The 22,262-nt window shown below is 39.1% G+C and overlaps 1 protein-coding gene across 3 annotated transcripts; it reads right to left on the reverse strand.

Moving 5' to 3' along the window:
• Positions 1-9,560: 9,560 nt before the first annotated feature.
• Positions 9,561-21,903, reverse strand: LOC148034893 (homeobox-leucine zipper protein PROTODERMAL FACTOR 2-like). 3 transcript variants are annotated; one of them, XM_087679833.1, is made up of 10 exons: positions 21,308-21,903; positions 21,109-21,226; positions 20,801-20,989; positions 19,866-20,303; positions 19,327-19,428; positions 17,018-17,224; positions 16,522-16,684; positions 15,664-16,034; positions 14,062-14,157; positions 9,561-10,210 (listed from the first exon to the last, which is right to left on the reverse strand). In XM_087679833.1, the coding sequence occupies exons 1-10, from the start codon at positions 21,451-21,453 to the stop codon at positions 9,794-9,796; spliced, it is 2,247 nt and encodes a 748-aa protein (XP_087535959.1). In that variant the 5' UTR covers positions 21,454-21,903; the 3' UTR covers positions 9,561-9,793. The 3 variants fall into 3 exon arrangements, with proteins under 3 accessions (XP_087535959.1, XP_087535958.1, XP_087535960.1); XM_087679832.1 differs by having other exon boundaries at positions 9,561-10,249; positions 19,341-19,439; XM_087679834.1 differs by having other exon boundaries at positions 9,563-10,249; positions 21,308-21,548.
• Positions 21,904-22,262: the final 359 nt, after the last annotated feature.

Below are 22,262 nucleotides of genomic sequence, written 5' to 3' on the forward strand. Positions count from 1 at the left end.
TGAAATGCTCTTGGAATGCCTCCCATATAAGAGGACATGGTGGAGTACATTCCACCACAAAGACGCCTTATTGAACAAATAATTTGTGGCACACTTGAGCTTATCCTTCTTGGGAAAGAATTCTTGATCAAAGTAATCACTAAACTAGCTTAACCATGATAAAACAATCTTGTTGCCTTTCTTACCATCAGATTTTGCAAATTGAAAAGATTAATGGCTAATGTGTTTCTCTTTCTAGATTTGTTGTGCATTGAAGACACCGTGAAGAGTATGTGCAATGCAATCATCTTTGTCTTCAAGAGATGGGTTCTATTGCACTTCCTACTCGTGAAGAACACAAGTAAGTTTGGCCAATTTGTGATACAAGAGATCAATTTGTTAGTATAAAGGGTAATCTCCAAGAGGGGAGAGTCAACATTTATTTCTTCAATATGCATAAGCTATATCATCTTCAAGGAGTAATGTGCTTGTTGGAAGAATATATGGATGTATAAATCCAAAAAGGCAGGTGTTGAATGGTCCTATGTCCACTCTTTGCTACACAAGAACAGTGACTAAAGAAGCCTCACTATGTCATGAAAACAAGACTACAATACCCCCGCACAAGAACAATGCTTAGGAGGAAAATTGTGTCAAAGGTCTTAGTGTAAGCTCATGATAAGCTTTAATGAGCTTGATTAAGCTTGTAAATGATTGCCCATGTTGTTGATTATGAAACGACGATTTGCATCATTTTTAGGCAATCATGGCAGTGGATTTTCTTGGAAAGGCTTGACCTCTAGGCTGATGCCCTATCCATGGATGACAATCTGGCAAAAATTCTGGGATCTCCATGCTAGTCAAGATGTCAACTATATACTTTTGAGTGATTGAAAATCGGAGATCAGAACCATAATGGTTTTGGAAATACCAAAGCACCAGTAGAAGTCTATGATAGTGAATTTTCTCTATGTTCCTTCCTTGAAAAAAACCACCTTAGTGTAGAGAAGACCATCATGGATGGATGTGAATGATATGTGCCTTGACAAGACAAAAGTCTTATGAAAAAGCCTTGAATAAAGTCTATTGCACATGGGAAAGAGTGAAAGTGCTTTCCCCTATTCTTCAAGCCATAAACCACCAGTCAAGAGCTTTACCCCATAATCCATTGAGTGATGCATGATGGTGAGAAGACCTGATGAGAGATGGATGCCTTCAACTTGATGGAGACCTTGAAAGTGATGCATAGACCAATCATTATGCTTTGATACCAATTTTAGAGGAAATCACCATAGCTTTGCCAAAAAATTTGAGAAAAATCATAAACAACTAATTGCCAAAGAGTAGAGTTGAGAGAGAAGAATACAGAGAGACCAATTGGGTACAATCATCCCCCATGCATGAGTGAGAACATCCCCCATGCATGTATTTATTTAATTTAGTTCTCCTAGTGCTCAAATTATAAAAGACATCCCAAAAATAGGCCACATATTTCTCTTCCTTCTTGCATGGATTTTTTTTTCAATTCTTTTCTCCAAATTGGATTTTTTTTTCTAAAGATAAGATCTAAAATATCAACTATAATCTAATAAAAATACACATCTATAAATAATAACTTTAAAATTTTATAAATTAGCCCACAAATAATCACTAGTGCTGTTGCGTATATAATCATCATGCTAAAGAGGATGTATCCATTAAAAAATTCAATGCTATGTGAGCATCCAATAAATATTCCTTGCACACCATAAGGGCTCTTTGACAAAATAATATCTTATTTTAATAATCTATTACACCAAACACAAATCACATTGGTCCTTGCCATTTAACTACCAATCATGAGTAACCAATGGCGTACGCAGGCTTACACACGACACGCTATGATCATGTGGCACTCAAACAATATTGAAAAATCCACAAAAACAAATTGAATTGACATCTTATTTTTTCAAAATTGTTCCTATAATTTTGATAACACCGATGACTAGCCATGACCACCCTATTCAAATCTAACCACCCTAACCAACAAAAGATTCTCACCTCACTCCAATCACCACTCCCACTTAACATCCAATGCCACTCCAACAACCACTTACCACATCATCAAGCTTCAATGAAAACCACTACTCCTCCTCACAATGTCCACATGACTATCTCCAACATTCCTCATCCATAGTGCAGGCTAAAGCATACTACCCCATAGAATTGGCACTTGGCTAGGAGGGGGGCAATGTTAATCACAAACAAAAAAAAAAAGGATCATAAATTGCAAAAGGTGAATACCGTGAAGCCAAAATGTGAATACTTGCAACTAGCCAAGGTTAAAGACACTAGCTTTCTATTCACTTTTGAATATCAATCCAAATTAAAGTTGTATGGATATAGTAAGGAGGACTGGCCAAGATCCAAAAGGATGGGTAAGATGCCCAACTCAATCCATGTATAAAAATTGGAAGGTGGTGATGTGCAAACTTAAGAGCTCTCTTCTTCTCCTTGCTTCTACTCTATCTTCTTGTGCATCATGTTGAGAGTAACGAAGAGCGAGGGTGTGAGAATGAAGGAATTGGAGAGTGAAGCTCCTCTCTTGCTTCATGTTCTTCTCTTCTTCCCCCTCTTCTTGGGTGAGAGGTGGAGTGGAGAAGATATTGGGTTTCTTTTTCTCTTTTCCACATTTCATCTTGAAGATGGAGCACTCGCTGATTGGATTGACATCCATATCGTAGAGGTGGATCCAGGAGCACTACATGAATCATGGAGCCACTTGCAAGCCTTCAAGTTATGGTATCAATGTGAAGGTATAGAAGTAAGTTCACTATCCCTTTCATTGATTTGTGCATTCTTTCTTTCATGGGGATTGAGAGAGAAGTGAGTAGATCACACACACACACACACACACACACACACACACACACACACACACACACACACACACACACACACACACACACACACACACACACACACACACACACACACACACACACACACACACACACACACACACACACACACACACACACACACACACACACACACACACACACACACACACACACACACACACACACACACACACACACACACACACACACACACACACACACACACACACACACACACACACACACACACACACACACACACACACACACACACACACACACACACACACACACACACACACACACACACACACACACACACACACACACACACACACACACACACACACACACACACACACACACACACACACACACACACACACACACACACACACACACACACACACACACACACACACACACACACACACACACACACACACACACACACACACACACACACACACACACACACACACACACACACACACACACACACACACACACACACACACACACACACACACACACACACACACACACACACACACACACACACACACACACACACACACACACACACACACACACACACACACACACACACACACACACACACATGTATTGGTTTTATGAGGTACCAATACATTTGTGTTCAAGTTTTGTCAAGTCCCTCATTGCGATTGCGAAGGTGTCAATAGTTACAATACTTAAAGATTATATCCAAATACTTCCAATCATTGGCCCTACACGATCTTGATTCACCATTTTTTGCATGATTTACAACTATATTATGAATATATTTCCACCTGTTGCATTATGAATATACTTCCACCTATTGCAATGAATCCTTTGAGTAGATTGTATTTTGATAATGATAAGGGTAATTAACTACAAGTGGTGTAGATAAAAAATTACATGCTTTCACACCTCCAAAGCTTCTTAGGAAAGTCTCAATCATCATTTGGCCTTTTTCCATCCTCTTCAATCTTTACATTTTCACCATGTAAATCAATGTCTAACAAGGCTTCCTCAACTGTTGTGACTCTTGTGTGGATGTGGATTGTGGACAATGAAATATCTCAAATGGACCTAGATTTTGGATATTTAGGTGCCTATTGGGTACCTTTTTTCATTTTTTATTATCGAGTACCTTTGGACTACATATGCAATATGTGCATGGGCTCTTTGAATTGGTACCCTTAGAAACACTACATCTACATTTCACTTGTTAAGATTGCTTGTTAAATGCCACTCTAGTTTATATCATCCAAAGCCTTCCACCTCTACGGTTCTCCCATTTCTTTGCTCACTAATGATCCGGGATATAATTATCTTATGGAAAATCCAATGTAATATTTCAAAATTCTTAAGTATAACTTGTAATGTACACATATCATAAGCATACAATACTCTTCATTTGACACAACCAACCATTAGCACAAGCAAATCTCAAATATAAATACACTTTTATCTCAATTTAGGACTCCAAAGAAAGTGTTTTTTTTCAAAATAGATTTGGATTTTCATTTGTAATTGCTAGATCATGCCATGTTCATCAAGGTAATGATAACTAATTCTATCTTTCTCTCCTTCACAATTTGGCATTCATTAAGCTTCAACACAAATATGAACATGCCATTGTATTCACCTAGAGTCACTTCAAATAACTGAATAGAGTAGGTTTGCCAAGATTTCAAGTTGTAAAATATATTACCGTATTTTTTATAGATCACCTCTTCTAGGACTTCATGGTATATATGCTCAATGTGAAATGGAGCTCCCAAGACCTATAAACCTTCTTCATTCACTTGCTTTCACATTCATTTGAGTGATGCTAGATTTGGTAATAGCAATCCATGCATACTAGATTCCTTCATCTTTGATCGGGAGATTTGCAAACAAATGACTATATCCATCCAATAATTCCTACATATCACCGTGGTTGAGCTAGTTCTCTTTTATAAATGGCCTCAATCTCTTATTCTGTAAGTTTTTTACTTTTTGATCCTTTAGGATTGCTTTGATAGCTTCCCTCTTCAAAAGCATTTTGATGTGTGCAATTGATGCCTCTATACTTAAATCTACTTGTTAGATAAGATGCATGCTATCTCTATGCTATGAAAATATTTTTTGAGATAAAGAAATAATGAGAAAAGAGCTTACTTCACTACTTGTATCCTCTTCTTGATGCTATCACTTCACAACTTTATCTTTTAAATATTTAGGCATTTTCTACATTGTTTGCAAACTCTTAATGCTATTTCTTTGAGCCTTAATAATTGATCCTTTGTTTCTTGAGCTCCAACATAGTCTACCTATTCTATAAGGAAGTTATATCATTGAACAAAGGTGTATAGTTCCATAGAGTATCTTTTAGATACAATTTTCCCTTAGTTCACAAATCTATATTGACATGATCTATGAATTTCTTTGATGGTGGAGGATATAAGATAGCAAGATAATGTCTCTTATGTAATGCCTCGTACTCATGATCAAGCTTAATGATGATTCAACTCTCACCATCTCTGTGTCTATGATGGAAATTTGGCCCCAACCATCTCCTCAAGTTTTTGTGGGGTAGAACTTGCTTCCAAAAATGAGAATACATCATATGAGAATGTTTCAAACATAATGTGTCAAAACATAGCTCAAGCCTTTACATTGCATTTTCACTCAACTTTGGATTAGAAAAGAGTATGTCATTAATCCAAATCGATATTGATATGAGCTATCAAATTTCAGGTACTTATTAGTCCATTCCAAGTACCAACCTTTAGACTCTTAATTCATAAGGATAATTGACAACTTAAAAGCTCAAGAATTTTTTCCAAAAAATTAAATATAAAAATTTAAGAGATTTAAATTTTATGTTATCTTTAACGCTTTTTGAATGACCTCTCTCTATACTGAGGTGGAATTTCTTAGAAGGCCCAAACGTAAGCCCAAGTTTTCCTAATGCATCATTCTGACAATTGAGTACCTAACACAATGGCCATATGAAAAAATGATCCCAAAATGGAAAAAATTTTACTTCGAAAGTAGGTAATCTCTTGATCCTTTAATTGCTAGCAATCAAGGGAGGCTTTGTAAGCAACATCATCAAGTATCTATTGTCTATGTTTCCAGCTATCCATTGGAAGTCATCCCTAATTGCCCATAGGAAAATGGCTAAATAGAGTCAATCAACAAGATGCTTAGCAATATTCTCACAAAGACTACCTCTACTTCAATAAGCAATTATGATAACAAGCTCATGGGAATACCGTGGGCATAAAAGGTGGCCTACAAGATGCTAATGAGCAAACATGATTCAAAACAATCTACAGGACTAATGCAATCATACCTATAGTGTTGTTAGTCCCTAGATTAAGAATATATTACAAGATATATGGATGGAAGCTCCTAGACAATGAGGCTTACTAAGATTGGATGACTTCACAAGGACTAGGCTTTTAGCACCAATTGCCCTAATGATAGACAAGCACAATGGAAGCCTTACAAAGCTTGAATGACTTTAGAGATACCATGCTTCTAACAATGGACGCCCTAATAATAGAGAAAGGATAATGGAAGGCTTGATCAAAAAGCATGTGCAATAAAGAGACTTTGGTAACATTGACCTGTTGATTATCTACTAGATCAAGGGACACAAGCAACAGGTGGCCTCATGATTCTTTACTTAGTCAAGGGATACAAGCAAAAGATGAAGCTTTTCAAGGACTGCAACTATTCTAAGAGTGCTTTGTAAGCAAGTCAAATAATGTCCTCATATGGACTTTCTAAACTAGATCCTAAAGATGAGCCAATGATACCACTTGCTTATATAAGACTCAAAATAGTCACTAAGAGATATCTCACTTTGAGTGTGTTCATTGACAAAGGAGAGGATTGTACTATGCCAACATACCATGCTTGGATACAATCTAAATTAGTTATTGTTGTACAATCCAACCCATTATGACAATTACACCCTACTCATAGTTGGGAAGGTCGTAATGATTGCAAAAATTGAAAGTGTGTCGATACTGTTTTATATTATGCTCAACCATAAATATGTGGAAAAAGTGTTGTTAATTGGTAGGCAATTCAAGTTCTGAACAAGCTACATTATGGACTATGCTACAAAAAGCATATACCAAAATCTACTTGGGACCAAGATCTTTATAGCTTTCAATCCTAGAAGCCACACTAATCAAAAAAATGAGCAAGACACTAAAATGTGCCTCATGAAGCTCAACTCATACTTCAACTAGCAACATAATAGCAATTTGGTAGAAGCATTTTACACGAGTCAATATTAAGGAACCCAAACTTAAAAGCCAAGGCATAGCACTAGACATGAGTCAATACTAAAGAACCCAAACCTACAAGCCAAGTCATAGAGAGAGAGAGTGAAGAATGAATAAGGGAAATGTGACACAACAACAAGAAGAGCTAATCCCCATCTATAGGAATGGAAAGCTAAAAGGCAACCATCTCGAGGCAACAATACATGCAAAGGAGATATTCTACAATGAGAAGCTACTAATACCAAAGTGAACTAGTAACATAGAGTAACCTCAATTGGCAATGACCACTACAAACAACAAAAAAGAAATGAAATCTCTTACATCTCAAGGACAACATTTGAGGCCAAGCGACATGTGATGAAGATACACTTCTCTAAACTTGACCCTTCTTTTGGTCTAAAGCCTAACTATAGAAATCACATCGAGTGTTTCGTCACACAAGTCATGCTCTTTCTCTCAAAACTAGCTTCCAATACCCAACGGTTTGCAAAATTCATTTACTTTTAGGGGTTAGCATATGTGATTGGACAACAAAGACCAATATAAGTATTATCTTTTTTATTCTTTCTAAGGATGATACACAACCACTTTATATTCATTTCATAAAAATAATGGGCATGATGGATAAGCGTGGGTAGCCTGCATCCCCCCTTCAATTGCACATGCTCATTTCACTAAGGACAACTAATATATGTTGACCGTTCAAAAAAAAGCATACAAATCTAGATATTTGAACCAATCTACTCAAGCCACACTAGAATAAATATTTTCCACTAGCCTACTATGTACTTGTTCTTTGTAAATGTGATCACTTCATTGTGTAACAAATAAGTGCCATCCACCCATCTAAGAATACAAGATTGGTGGCATGCGCTTAACTATATAGCCACCCTAAACCTCATTAGGTTGTTTAGTATGTTTATTTTCACTTTCTTATATATGTGTGCCAAATACTATACCAATGGGCCCAATGTTGCATTAATGAGTCTTGTTCAGTACACCTTTCATATTATTCATGGGAGCAATGCCATGCACCCTTTTTCATGTTGGGTAGGAGGCTACATGGGATACTGTAGAATTATGTGATGAAGGCTATGTGAGGATATTGTCAATATTACCACCTCATCGATATTTTTGTGGTAATAATGATGATGTGGTTTTGAATATAAATTGATTGAAAGCAACATTTATCATTTCTTTTTTAGAACAATTGTCTACAATGTCGAAAGGTTTGCATAAGATCTCTCAAGCATATTCTTGTCATCCAATGTCACCTATTGTAACATGAGAATAGCAAGAACCATAATTACCTTGACAATTATGGGAGCTTGGCAACATGAGATAAGAATTAGTTAAGAATGACTAAAAGGAGGAAGAGCTTGGTCTGGAGCTCTAATCAACCCACAAACTTCTCTTGAGTCATCAAAGGGGGAAAGAGAGAGCATGTGTGCACACAATGTCTGTGTGTTTGAAATTATAAGTTAAACTTTCAATTAATTACACTAGTCTCTCCTCATGCATTACATGGACTCAATTGCAATCGAACCTTGAAAAAGTCAAACTAAACACCACACCAAAGGCTAAAATCCACTCAATGTGTATCAATATGGTCTATTTAGTCAAAAAAATTTAAAAGTACGTAAACAAGATTTGTGTTAGTGGTTGTCATACAATAAGTTATAGTAATGAGCTATTTCACTCCATATATAAATATGCAAAATCTTCTTTATTTTCCATGTGTTATTTGTCATGTACAATTTGCCAATTTTCCATCATGATTGACATGCTTGTTTGCAAAATGTAGAATAGCTACATACCATACATAAAGATATGAAAGCTACCAACCCTCTTTGTCATCTTTAAGTTGCTTAGGATGGTTACAAGGATGATTATGTCATGTTGGAAACTTAAGATTCAACATTATCATGTTTCAGTTTGTGTACTGGACTAAACTTTTAATAGATGGCTCGCCAGAAAGAATTTTTCTTTTTCACTCAACATCTAGCATTAATTGTTTGATTGATTATACTAGGGAATTCTTGTAATTGTAGGTAGTTTCTATTAGAATTACAAATCACATCACCCTTCACACAAGGTTATGATAAATAGGTGCTCTAAAGCTTAAGAGGCAAGCTGCTTGATGCCTCTTCTTATCTGAATTGGATTATGAGTATTCTCAGTGCAAATGTGACAAGGCAATAGCAAATAGATTACTTAGAATGATATGGGTGATCTTCCCAAGGTTTGAGTCCCACACACCCAACCATTGAGCTACGACCTGGATGGCATAGTTTTAACAATCTTTTACTAGATCGATCCATTGCCACTACGTAGGTTGGTTTACCATGTGGCATATACGCTATATAGCCTCAACATGGATGCTTGAAAATGCAGTGTGATTTAAGAGAGATTGGAATAAAAATATTATCATGAAAAGACTCGAATTTCTCCTCTTCCCTGTTTTTTTTTTTCAATAATTTTCTCATAAATAAGATGTGAATTTTGATAGTTGCCGCAAGGGAAAAGGGCCCCATGGAAGGCCAAAGAAAAAAAGAAAAAGAAGAAGGGGGGAAAATTGTTGGCAGGGGTATTTGATCGATATTTAATGAAATGGGATAATTTAATTCCACTCTACTCCTACAAGTCACAAGAGGAGAGGGAGCCTCTGATGCGGGCGACGGTGGAGGAGATGAGGGTGTTGACGGTGGCGATGGACTCCAGGGACAGCTTGGCGGTGGGTAAGTGGTCCACCAGGATCTGGAAGGCCACCGTCAGCAGAGACGAGGAGGGGGGGCCGTTGGCGGCGTCCGCCGTCAGCGAGTGGGGGGCTGCTCTCCTGGGTGGCGGGGGGTGGGGGTGGTGGTGGTGGTGGACGCGTGGCGGATGCTGGTAGGCCGGAAGGCGTTGGACCGGCGGGTGGTGGGGCAGGACGGAGAAGCCGGAGGGCAGGAGGAGGACGGCGTCGGGGTCGCCGCCGTTAAGGACGTCCGTCATGGCGTTGACGTCCACGGGCGCGTACACCACCATCCAGCCCGCCTTGTCTACGCTGCACTCCTGCAGTATCAGCATGTTGCTCTGACTCGACGTCACCGCCTGCTCTTTCCCCCCCGCCCCCAAAAATTTTTTGCACCCCCAAATTTTGGGAGAAAAAAAAAAATACCCAAAACCGTTTAGCACTACCTTTTTTAAAAAAATTTAGAAACGTCGTTACTCGTGAATAATAAAATAATCATAATGTCACTCACAGTCGCTACGTTATTGATAATATTAATATCAATATCAATGCTCAAAAAAAATACAAACAAATTTTTAAGTGGAAATACATTTATCTCAAAAATGCAAAAGTATTTTTTTTGTCAAAAATCAAGGTAAATGTGCAATTTAACACAAATACATCGGATTTTTGGAAAGTTTGGCACCTTCAAACTTAAAATTTAAAGGTGGGATTAGACTAGACCTAACCTTTTGGCAAAGACCAAGCAACTTTGTTGTCGCGACTTGAAGAGGGGCCTTTTCTTTCATTCTTGCCCCTTGTAATAACTACTTCCCCTTTTTTAGGCATAACCTTAATTTTTTCACATCATAAAGGCTTTTCTGTGTTACACGAGGTTGCAAACTTTTGTATCAACTCCCAATTTGGCTTTTAGTTTTCTATGAGCACAAATGTTAAATAGTAGCAAACCCAACATCAACCAATAAAAAGTTAGTACTCTTACTTCCTATGTTGTGGAATATTACTTCACCTACCTATTACTCGAGCTCCACTAAAATACTAACCCCCACAACAACATAAAGCTCATATTTTATTCTCTTTATTTCAATGGCATGTCTACCATCATGTACACACACACACACATATGTATGTATGTATTTATGTATGCTTTTCTTACATATTAGAGATCAACATTCATGATTACCAGTCCAAAAGGGAAAACTAGACTTTAGGTCACCTATAAGAAGCCTAAATATCAACAGGTCAGCATGAGTATTATCATTCAAAAGCAAAAAGGGCAAGAAGAAAGGACTAGGGGGGGTTGGGTTTTGCAAGGAACAACTACACATTTTTAAAGTTATATCCTAGTGGCTACCAACATGTAGAGAGTACATACATAGGATTAACATGTTCTTGGTTATGCATCTAAAAACCCCTTTATGATAATATGAGTTCACAACTTAATTTCACTAAGAAATCTAGAATTGTTTTAGGGTTACTCTTTGTTTTAAGCCCATGAATTTAAGACACCCATGGCAAATACTTTGATATAGAAAGTCACTACATTATGATATTTGTGGTAGTGGCCTTAAGAAGAATAAAGACATGCCTCTATCCAAAACATTCACAATCTGATTTACTTGAATACATGGTATTTTGTTGCTTCTAAACTTGTGTTGCATGCATATTTTGCCCAAACTTGCCCACCCATTCATAATTAAAGTAATCTATTGAGGCCATATCTAATTTAAAATACCATGTTGGGAGGAACACTTCAATCAAATGCCCTCAAGCCAATCTATGAGAGCACACGATTGATTTATCTTACCAACACTTCCAATCCAAAAGCATTTAGTAATTGTAATATACCAATCTCTGCACAAACAATGCAAGTAGGACCTCAAATTAACCCGAGTGTAGCCCTACAACACACTTGAAACAAAATAGCCCAAAGGACTATGAATTCCATAAGCAAAGGCTTCCAAACACTTGTATTTTCAAAATAAAACCCCTTTACTCTTTCACCTACAACAATAGGAAAAGAGAGATCCAAATTTGTCCACAAGATCCCTATTTTGACAAATACTCAACATGCAAGAGATAGCCCCCGAATCAAGACAAACTCTACAAACTCTAATCACGACACTTCAGCCCTACAAATGCCTATATTATAGCAATATAATAGTCTCAAATCTCACCCAGATTTATCACGTGCATGCATACACATATATGGTAGTTCTCTCCTATATTTGGCCTTGCTTTCTCTTGCTTTTCCTATGTTTGAGTTTCTACAAAAAGCATGTGATAAGCTAGAGTTCTTGGTGTGAATTTTACCCAAGCTAAAGGTGACAAAAAGAGGTCAAATTTTGCAATACAAATTGCAAGGGTGGGTCTATAGACATTGGACACATCATACCTCACTTAAAGTTGGGACTTGGACAGCTAAATGGCCGAAGTTACAATAATTAAAAGACTAGGCCTAGCCAACATGGAAAAGTATGAGATATCAACTATGAAAGAGGATGGAAGTGGCATAATTCAATTGTGAATGCCACATTTGCTTGAAACCTATGAAAATCAAATGGTATTTAGGTGATACTCTCCTTATTTTTGGTCGATTATAATTTTTTATTTTCTTTTCTAAGAAGATATCCTTGCAACTAGGTTCTAGTACATAGCAACGACTTCCTTACTCAAGTAGGGGGCTCAAGGACATCGACTGCCAACAGCTCTAAGTCAATATGACACAAAAAAGGCGCAACTCTTTCACAATACATTGGCAAATTGGATAATACAAAGGTACATGACCTACATAAGCACAAATACTATGTCCTATTATAATCCTATCATAGTCAAAGTTGCCCCCTCACAAGCCAACTACTGCAAGCACCCCTTACATTTTCTTATAAAATAGGTATCTTCATGCTATTAGGATCATGACTATCAAGACCATCAGGTTGTAAAGAGTCATGTCACATGGAGAAGCACAAAGCTTAAGACACCTTCATCTACCTAACACATCACTTGATGGTCTTGATGGTCATGATCCTAGTAGCATAAAGACAAAAGATGTAAAGAGTCATGTCACATGGGGGAAGCATAAATTAAGACACCATCTACCTAACGTGTCACTTGATGGTCATGATGGTCAAGATCCTAGTAGCATAAAGACAAAGTTGTAAAGAGTCATGTCACATGGGGAAGCACAAAGCTTAGGACACCACCATCTACCTAACATGTCACTTGAATCTCCCTTGCTAAATCAACATTTCAAATCATCATCTTGGAGAATTACATGACTATTCACATCAAAAACTAGTCCAATCAAATATTATACAATTATATTTAAGTATAGCAATTTTTTTATGGTTTAAGGCCTACAACACAAGGTAACTCAAAATCTAATTGGCTGAAGGAAAGATACCAAAAAAGAGAATCTTACCGAAACTTGAAAGCAACAAGGTAGCAATCAATATTTACCACATCCAAAGTTCTCTAACTAAAACTATTATCATATCTATCTTGCACAAGAACACTTGCTATGCAAAATGGTGGTCAAAAACAATGTTGGATTAGAATTTAGTTTGAATGTGTGGAAAGAGACTTTAAGAGAGCACAATGAGAAAGATATCTTTGATTTTGCGTTTCACTTTAGAAAATTGAGAATATCTTGTGATCGACATTCATATGGCACTCACTTAACATATCATGAAAAAAACTTGTTATTTTTCCTCTCCACCCAAATCAAATCTTACAAGACCCTTTCCTTTCTCCTCCCTTACTTTATCAAACAAGAGTCAAATCGCCAAGTCACATCTATTGATGGTCTATGTCATACCTTATAAACTCTCACATATTGGACTTAGGAGGAAAAGCCTTACAACCACCTTTATTGAAGAATGCTACAACCACCTTTATTTTCTTTCAAGCGATTGACACAGCACATTCATTGGAGATTTTGTGATTCTAAAATTCAAGATAGAGAGGCATCTAAGTAGTCTTCTTTGCAATTCTAGGTTCAATGGATATTCCAAATATATATGCAAAACCCACAATCATTATCAAGATTATACTTAGCTTTTAGAGACTGACTATTTATACCATACACCCCTCAATTTATACAAAAAAATGCAAAAAATAAAGAGGTTAAGTTATTGCAAAACAATGGTTAAACGTAGCAGGAATTACTTACATTAACGCGAAGAAGTGAGACTACATTCCCTGGATTATGACCCTTGGATATATGGATCATTTCTTCCACAACTCCCATGTTTGAGAGGATATCCCACTGAAAAGGTGAAAGATCTCAAATGTGCATAACAAAAAGAAAATAACACCACTGACTAATTATCACTTATTAAACAATTTTTTACTATTTTCTTGTATTCATGCCTTTGTTGGACCTAGTTCAAGCTTCTATACACAATAATAATATTCCACAAACATATGCCACACACAACTCCAACATACATGATGCAACTATACATGATCTTGTAAGATTGAGGCTACAATCCATATTATCGCTAGCTCTATTCATTAGCTCACATACATAGAACATCGACAAATTGCACCACAATTGTTTTTAAATGACTAACCACCTTACATAGAGCATAAAAAGATAACTAGTGTCCAACCACCTAATGAATGTTTAAAAATTCGACATTTTGTCATGTTCCCATGTAAAAATGGCAAACAAACTTCCAAATGTACAAATTGCCATCAATATTAGGTTTTTAGCGTTGTTAAAATGGAATGTTTTAAACCTCGAATCCAATATGAAAATGAGAAAGTGTAAAGTTCTTCATCCATGGTTTTAAAAGGGCTTTTGCCATTTTCAATCAATAGAATGTGTTTAAACCTCTTTAGCATTCACAAAGCACTAGTTAAAATCTTTCACTATTAAGTCAATAGTTTTTGTATAGAATACAAAGGTCCTTTCTTTATAGAGAACTATCATGAAGAGTCATGTCAATGAAAGGTCAAGAATCATGAAAATGAACGAATGCTCATGAAAAATTAGAAATCATAGATCATCACAATGAAAGGTTATGCGTGATGATATCTAAGGTCACAAGCCATACAAATAGAGGAAGCTCAAGGCATGACTAGCTAGAATTAAGAGATATTGATGATTGTGATATGTTTCTATTGAGGCCTTTCAAATCACCACCAAAGAAAGGAGGAAAAAACATCCAAAAATAGGAGAGGAAAATAACACCCAAAAAAATTACAAAAAGAGTCAATGACCTTTTGTTACTTATTAGTGTGGAATACTGTAACCAAGGATCCACGAAGCACGATCCACGAAGCACTTTGGCCATGCCCTTAACAAGAAAGGCAAAGAAAAAAAATAAAACCAATACACGACCCAAAAAGAAAAAGAAAAAGGAAAAAGGGAGAAAACTCGGACCACTTGGCCACTCCTTGATAATTAGGGGTTATTTCCCTATTCAGGGACTAACTAGTCTCTCCAACCATCGTCTGAGTATGCCCCAAGGGACAAGGGGACGATGCTAATAGATGGTAATTTTTTGTTTCAAGAGCAAGCTAGCTGAAAACACCGGCCCCGCCCCCACTCCCCCCCAAAAAAAAAACCACCCAAACATCACTTGAGCAATGCTCTAATGGGTAAATTCTAATAATTCTTAGTTCTAATAACCATAGACAAGTTGAGTGTATTATTCATACTAGTATCAACAAATCTAATGCATTATTTTGTCATAATGGGAAACCATTAATAATTAAGAATCACAATAATAATAAGATAAAAATGAAGGCGGGGAATATTCTGTACCTCGGTGCGGTAGCTTTCGTCGCTCAAGAATTCGAAGACGCGAGAGGGAGGCACGGCGGGGAGGGTGAGGGAGGTGGCAGCGCACAGCACGATCCCAGGCGGCCGCCCCGCGTCCTCCACGCTCTTGCGGATCACCACCCTGCACGCCGACGACGACGTCGACGACGGCGACGGCGATGAGCTGTCGTGATCCCGGCCGTTGATGCTGCTGTGGCTGGCATATGCAGACGGCGCCTCATCCGTCGATGAGGAAGAAGACGAGAGCGTGATCCACGTGTGCGACGCCGACGCGCTCACCCCCTTGCAGAAGCTCTTGCTCATCCTCTCAGCGAGCTTTAGCATGGCTCGCCGACCTTCCACATTAGGAAAGCCTGTATGTAGCAGCCCATGAGACACAAACACACCGCGTCCCCCCCAACCCTCATCCTCCAAATTAAATTCACAGTCAAACCCATAATAAAATGCCCTGTAAGCCTAAACTATCCATATGCAGGGCCTCAGTATGGCTTCCATTCTGTGTCTCTTATTGTGATTTTATACATAGCCCAGCAATAATCCTGCCTGGATGCTAAGCTGGTCTCTTCCCGCCAACCCCCCAAACGCTACACTTAAGCCTAAAATATACAAACAGAGCCCATCTTTTTTCACCTAGATTATACAATTTGAGGCATTTCAGATATAAAGGTGGCATTTGCAATATTCGACCTAGACAGTACGTTGGCATATTGCCTTACTTTTGATTGGTTGGCAAAAATGTTATTTTCTTTCCTTCCAGCACTGGTTGGTTGCAGAGCTTTCATTCAAAATGTTGCTTGCAAACTTGAAGAAGCAGCCACTCTTAGAGTGCCCAGCGTTTACCTGGGTCCCTGATGTTCGCAAGACTGCTGACAATCCTCTCGCATTGCCTTTGGAGTGTTGCCAGCCATCGCTGAGCTCCAAAGGCCATCCCACTATTCACCAGCGTCTGGAAGGAAGGATGCACCCCTTTATCATCCACCTCTACATGTTCCACCCAAGTCACCTGCATCCATGCATTCCTTCTATCAATGCAAACGTTTGAAACTTGCTTCATTACTTTACGGAAAGGATAAATTCCTATCGGTTATAACAGGAAAACAGTGTTGGGTCAGGTGCACAAGCACACCAAGCCCTTGACACCAATTCTTGTATTTGTTTCAATCGGATTAGCCCACCCCACAACAAACACACACACACACACCCCAAAAAAAATCAGACACACGCACACACACAAAAGCCCATTGCAGTTTGGCATGTCCCCTTGGGGATAGCTTTCCTTTTCAAGATAAAAGCAAGACACAGAAAGAGATTAAGTAGTTGATATGCAGCACATTACTTTGGAGTAACCAGAGGTAGTCTCCTCAACCACGCAACCAGAGGGGCGCTTCCTGCACCTCAACAAGGAAGGAGGGGGGTTTGCACGCAAGCTGTCAACTGCCACATCCACTACCACCCACAGCTCATCCACCCTCTTCGAGTAGCGCAAGAAGTACACGTCTCTTGTGGGCACCATTGGTGTTGCCATCTGAAGCTCTGCATACATCTATCACAAAAGAAAGAGGAGAGAAAACAGCTTAATCCAAAGGCTTTCAACCAACAGCTTGAAAAAGCTTTTCCATAATTTCACGTTCTAATGCTTATATACATTGGGGACTAAGACTTTTTATGAATTAAAAGATAGTGTTATATTACCATTATGATGAGACTATGAAAATTTGAGATTGAAGAAAGGGACTAGTGCGAGTGATCATACTCTAGGAAGAGGACCCAAAAAGGATACTTCTGTTATTTGGTAAATCTTTTTAAGTTCATGTTGAAGTAAAAATCATCAAAATTGAGTACACGAAGCCCACACATGTTGAAGGCAAAATCATTTCAATCGAGGCCTTCGACACAACCCAATGTGTGAGGAAAACGTCTTGATCTGTCACTGTTTGGTCGATAGGAGCACACCAAGCCTGATCACACTGGGGTTCACCAGATGCCGCCCCATCCCCCAAGCATATTAGTCGGATTTCAGTTGAGACATTTTGTTGAAACTCAGATTGAATCTTTTGATCTGTCACTGTCTGGTAAACAGTCGTTCCTTGCAACAGCAGCAGCAACAACTGGTCATAATTGAACCACAGCTTGGGTGGCTTGAAAGGAAACAAAGAGATGGGGAGCACTAAGATTATGTAGAACTGGCATAACACTGTCAAGTTGCCTCATCTCGTAGCTCAGGCTTTCAGTTGAGGCCTTTTAGGAACTGCAGCAGCTTAAGAATGGTTGGCTTGAGCCAACCAAACCACTTCCAATAGAGATATAAGAAACGAAGCAAAGCAATGGGAAACACTCTGATCTCATAGAACCAGCATAATCCTGTCAAGTTGCCTGATCTTCTAGCTCAGGCTTTCAGTTGAGGCCTTTTAGGGAAACTCAATGTGTGAGGAAAAAATATAGCTTTGACTCATTCCCCTCTTACAAATATTTGAAATCTTTTGCTGTGTCAATTGTAAGTAAAGAAATGTCATCTCCTTGCAAAATGGAACTGCACCATCAGAAAGGTTGGTTCCAGCCAAGAGTAGAGAAACAAGAAGAGGAAATCATACAAACAGAAAACATCAAGACCTTGTAGAATCTGCATGATGGTGTCAAGTTGCTAATCAAACTTCGAGGAAAAAAGATGCTGCACTGAGATCTGCAAGTGGATGAGGGCAACCAAGAAAGAAAGACAGGCTGTCATGCACACACTCTCAAGCTTCACGTCCAACATGGACTCATACAAGTCTGGACTAGTACAAGGACACATGAACTCATGTACACACTGTCAAGCTGAATATCCAACATGGACTCATAAGAGTCTTGACTAGTACCAGGACACATGAACTAATGCTGGATACTCGATAGAATAAATATCTCATATGCCAGAACACCATGCATACACAAGCTCCCATGTCCATCAGGTTTGTCAAGTCACATGTAGTAATGCAATCAAGTCTTCACATGTAGTAGGGCGAGAACACAGGGTGATCCTAGATACTAGAGCACTTGTCCCATATACAATCAAGCCTTCCTCCTGCCTCAAACCAACAAGGGCAAGGATGGCTTTCCCTTCAAACCTCAAGGTCAACTTTCACCCTGTACATACAGCAAGGAACTCAGGAACAGGCCACATTAGGTTTATGCTGCAAGCCAAGTTATTTAACACTGAGCTCCCATATCACCTCCACATGCCAAGCATATCCAATCTTTGTTAGACAAACCAATACACTTGATAATTGTAGATCATGAAGGATGAAGGTGGCCATTTCAGTCTCGGGAATCGCTTTATCAATCAAGTAACAAAAGTTGGCAGAAACTGGCTTCATGCCTAAATGTGTAAGTTCTTAGTAGTTAAGCACCAAATCTGGCTATCTCTGCCCTGTCCAGTCAAATTTTTCCAGTGAAAAAACTGAATGAATTATCTGGTGTATAAAATCTGGCTTTGAGCTCAATCTAAGGTGTAAACATGCTTACCCTTCTACATCTTCAACGTTCGTACAGAGGTTCTTATGGCTTATTAATGAATGTCTGACCACATGAAAATTTTTGAAAAAATGGCTCTTCCTGCAAAATGTGCATTTCGACACACTTTTCAATCAACTTAAATTCCACAAAGCTTACCACTTGCATCGTACCATCAAATGAACCTGCAAGCCCTCCTGACAGAACCTCCACAATTGAGGCCTTGGAGATGATTGATGCAAACATGTCAGCCCACCTATCCTGCAGATTAACTATAATGAGACATTGATCAGAAGAGACCTTGAACTTGTTATACTTGTTCCAAGTTTATGACTTCTTGTGGTTTCACATGAATAAGACACATTCTCACAACAAGTGATTGGGATGACAATTGCATCAGTTGGCTCAACCAAGTCACCTGCCTGTATCAAATTTGCAAATGCAAGTGAATGGTTCCATTTGTTGAAATTAAAACATGTTTTTCTTACCCAAAACTTCAGCTGGCAGCACCATGCATGAGTGCAAAATAAAACCTTGCAATATTTTTGTTCACATGGCAGAATCAGCACATCTAAAGCATATCTCTACTTTCAGACAAATGCCGTGCAGCTTCATGCAGCAGCAGGATGCACAATCTAGTAGCAAGACACGTGCCACAGGTCAAAGGCATGTAAACTTTGCAAATACTGATGACTTACCACATCCATGAGGGTCTCTACTAAAGCAGTAGCATTCATAACCACAAGCTCTGTTTCTCTTGTAGCTTCGACCTTAAGCCGGGGTGGAATAGGACTAATCACCCTTGCAAACTGCTTCATGTATTCTTCGACATCAAATATTTCTATCCCTGTATGTGGATCTGGCACCCATAAAGGCTCGCCTGCTTGGGCAACTTGAGCTAACTCCTCCATAGCTGACACAGCGAGCTCCACAACCATGGGCTTCTCAGCATCTGTAAGCCCTAAAGGCCTTGATGCAATCTCTGCTACTGAAGGCCCTGCAGTAGTTGTGATCTCATTTGCTGTTGTGGATGGAGTCTGAAGAGCAAGATCGGTTGAGGATGTGGGACTTGGTGCAGTAGCAAAAGAAGACAATCCCTTGTTTTTTTCAGCTAGGGCTGCAGACAGCCGAGAAACCTGTAGAATTATCGCAATCAGAAAGTCATTAAAACCTGCCACTTACATAAGTGCATATGAACTCCAGTAAGCATCCAACTATGGAACTTGTAATGTGTCCATGTGTAATAACAGTGTACATCATTAGCTATGACCATACATAAACCTACAAGCTCAGCTGCTGAGACAACCCATCCAGAAAAAACTATTGAGTGTTAGATTGTGATATCTTGTTGTTGCCTTCACAGAAATTCAAGGTAAGATACTATCAAGTTCCCTAACTTCTGTTCATACACAAGTAAACTGACATTTTTCTATCGTATAATGATAGCCCAGCTCAAAATAAACCTAACAAACAGAAACTGTCATGTAGACATCATACTCTTAGATGAAAGGAGAGTGCAGGAGCTTGTTTTTGAAAAAACAATGGCAATTTGCAAACACAGAACATCTATGAGCTATGCTGCTGTCAAAGCCAGCTTCCCACAGTTCGGACACTTTCTGTGAAGGAGGCATACCTCCTCTCTTAGTCTTGCATTTTCAATCTTAAGTTGCTGCTCATCGAAGTTGGTCTCAGCATAATTGGCAGGTCCTCCACACTTGTGACACACAACATTCCTTATGGCCTCTCTCAATGCCTGGTTCTCACTTCTCAGTTTATCATTGTCGTTTCTGAGAAAGGAGTTGTCGTGCCGCTCTTGCTGGGCCTGATAAACATGAGATGACCAAGACCAATCCCATTCAGGAGCAGATTATGTCGACCAAAAAATTAAAGGAACTTCTAAGCAGTGTCAAATATGCAAAGATTTCGCAATCTTCCTCCAACCTTCATTTGTGTCCTCTTGTTCTGAAACCAGAACTTGACCTGCCTAGGGTCAAGATTGAGCTCCCTGCTAAGTTCAAGTCTAGCCTTCTCATCTGGATGTGGGCACTTCTTGAACAGCCTGTGTCAGCGGACACATGGTGTGAAATCCGGCACAGCAATTACTATACAGGGGATAACAAAATTGACGTTAAGTTTTTACCTCTCCATTTCCTGAATTTGATGTTGGGTATGTCGGTGGTGGCGCCTCTTGTGTCCTCTAGGAACTTCATCTGGATCTTCGCCTGAGCCAGCCTCTTGATTGTCACTGCTAGATTTGTAGTCGAGCTCATCTTCCTTGCTTCTCATGTTAGCAGAAGCAGACACAGAGAGAGAGAGAGAGAGAGAGAGAGAGAGAGAGAAAGAGAGAGGGCCGAAGTCAGCTCGCAGGATGTGAGAGAGGGACCATGATCAGACAGGAACAGAAGAGACAGAGAGAGAACAGAAATTGCCGAGGTCAGCTCGCAGGATGTGAGAGAGGGACCATGATCAGACAGGAAAAGACAGGAGAGAGAGAGAGGAGGGGAGGGGAAAATGGTCCAATTAGGAGTCACAGAGCACATCTGCCCACATCATGATTGATTTAGGATGCCTAAAGGAGTGGATAAGTCGAAGGCTGGACCGTTTTTGCTATGTATTATTCCCGTAATTCAAATGTTTAGAACATGTGGGAAACAGGGGAGGCTGGCCCTGAGAGAGAGGGGGGAGGGGCGAGGGAGAGAGGGAGGGAGCTGTTGCGAAAGCGTGTTTCCTTTCACGCTGGCTGACGTAACACTCTCTCACCCTGCAATTTTTCTCATTTCTAATTTCGTTTTTCAATTTGGGTTTTTGCCTGCTTCATATTTCGCTGGTTTGTCACGTCTGCATGCGTTTCTTTTAGGCTGATCCAAGCAGGCCCTGTGTACTGGCTTTTTGGGTCCCAACTTCCAAAGAGTCCCAACTGCCAAAGCATTTTGTTATTGGACTTTGTGGCTGTGAGAGAGCCCCTTCCCAGCAAATACTTGGAATTCTAGATTCCACTCTCTTCGTATTTTTGAGCATATAGGGGTAAAGGAGCCAATTGGAGAATGGCCGCCAATGGTGAAGTAACACTCACACCGGCCGATAGAGAAACTATT

This window comes from Lygodium microphyllum, chromosome 6, assembly GCF_053477565.2.
Source record: "Lygodium microphyllum isolate KBCC chromosome 6, Lygodium_microphyllum_v1.1.10, whole genome shotgun sequence".
NCBI classification, from domain to species: Eukaryota; Viridiplantae; Streptophyta; class Polypodiopsida; order Schizaeales; family Lygodiaceae; genus Lygodium; species Lygodium microphyllum.

What these genes read in the sequence shown, in the direction of transcription:
- LOC148034893 (XM_087679834.1), bottom strand. Translation starts at nt 21,453, where the DNA reads ATGAGAAGCAAGGAAGATGAGCTCGACTACAAATCTAGCAGTGACAAT. An exon ending in TGCGAACATCAGGGACCCAG is followed by an intron (nt 16,035 to 16,521) that starts GTAAACGCTGGG and finishes TGCTACATACAG; the next exon opens with GCTTTCCTAATGTGGAAGGT. An exon ending in ACGAAAGCTACCGCACCGAG is followed by an intron (nt 14,158 to 15,663) that starts GTACAGAATATT and finishes TCACCTTTTCAG; the next exon opens with TGGGATATCCTCTCAAACAT.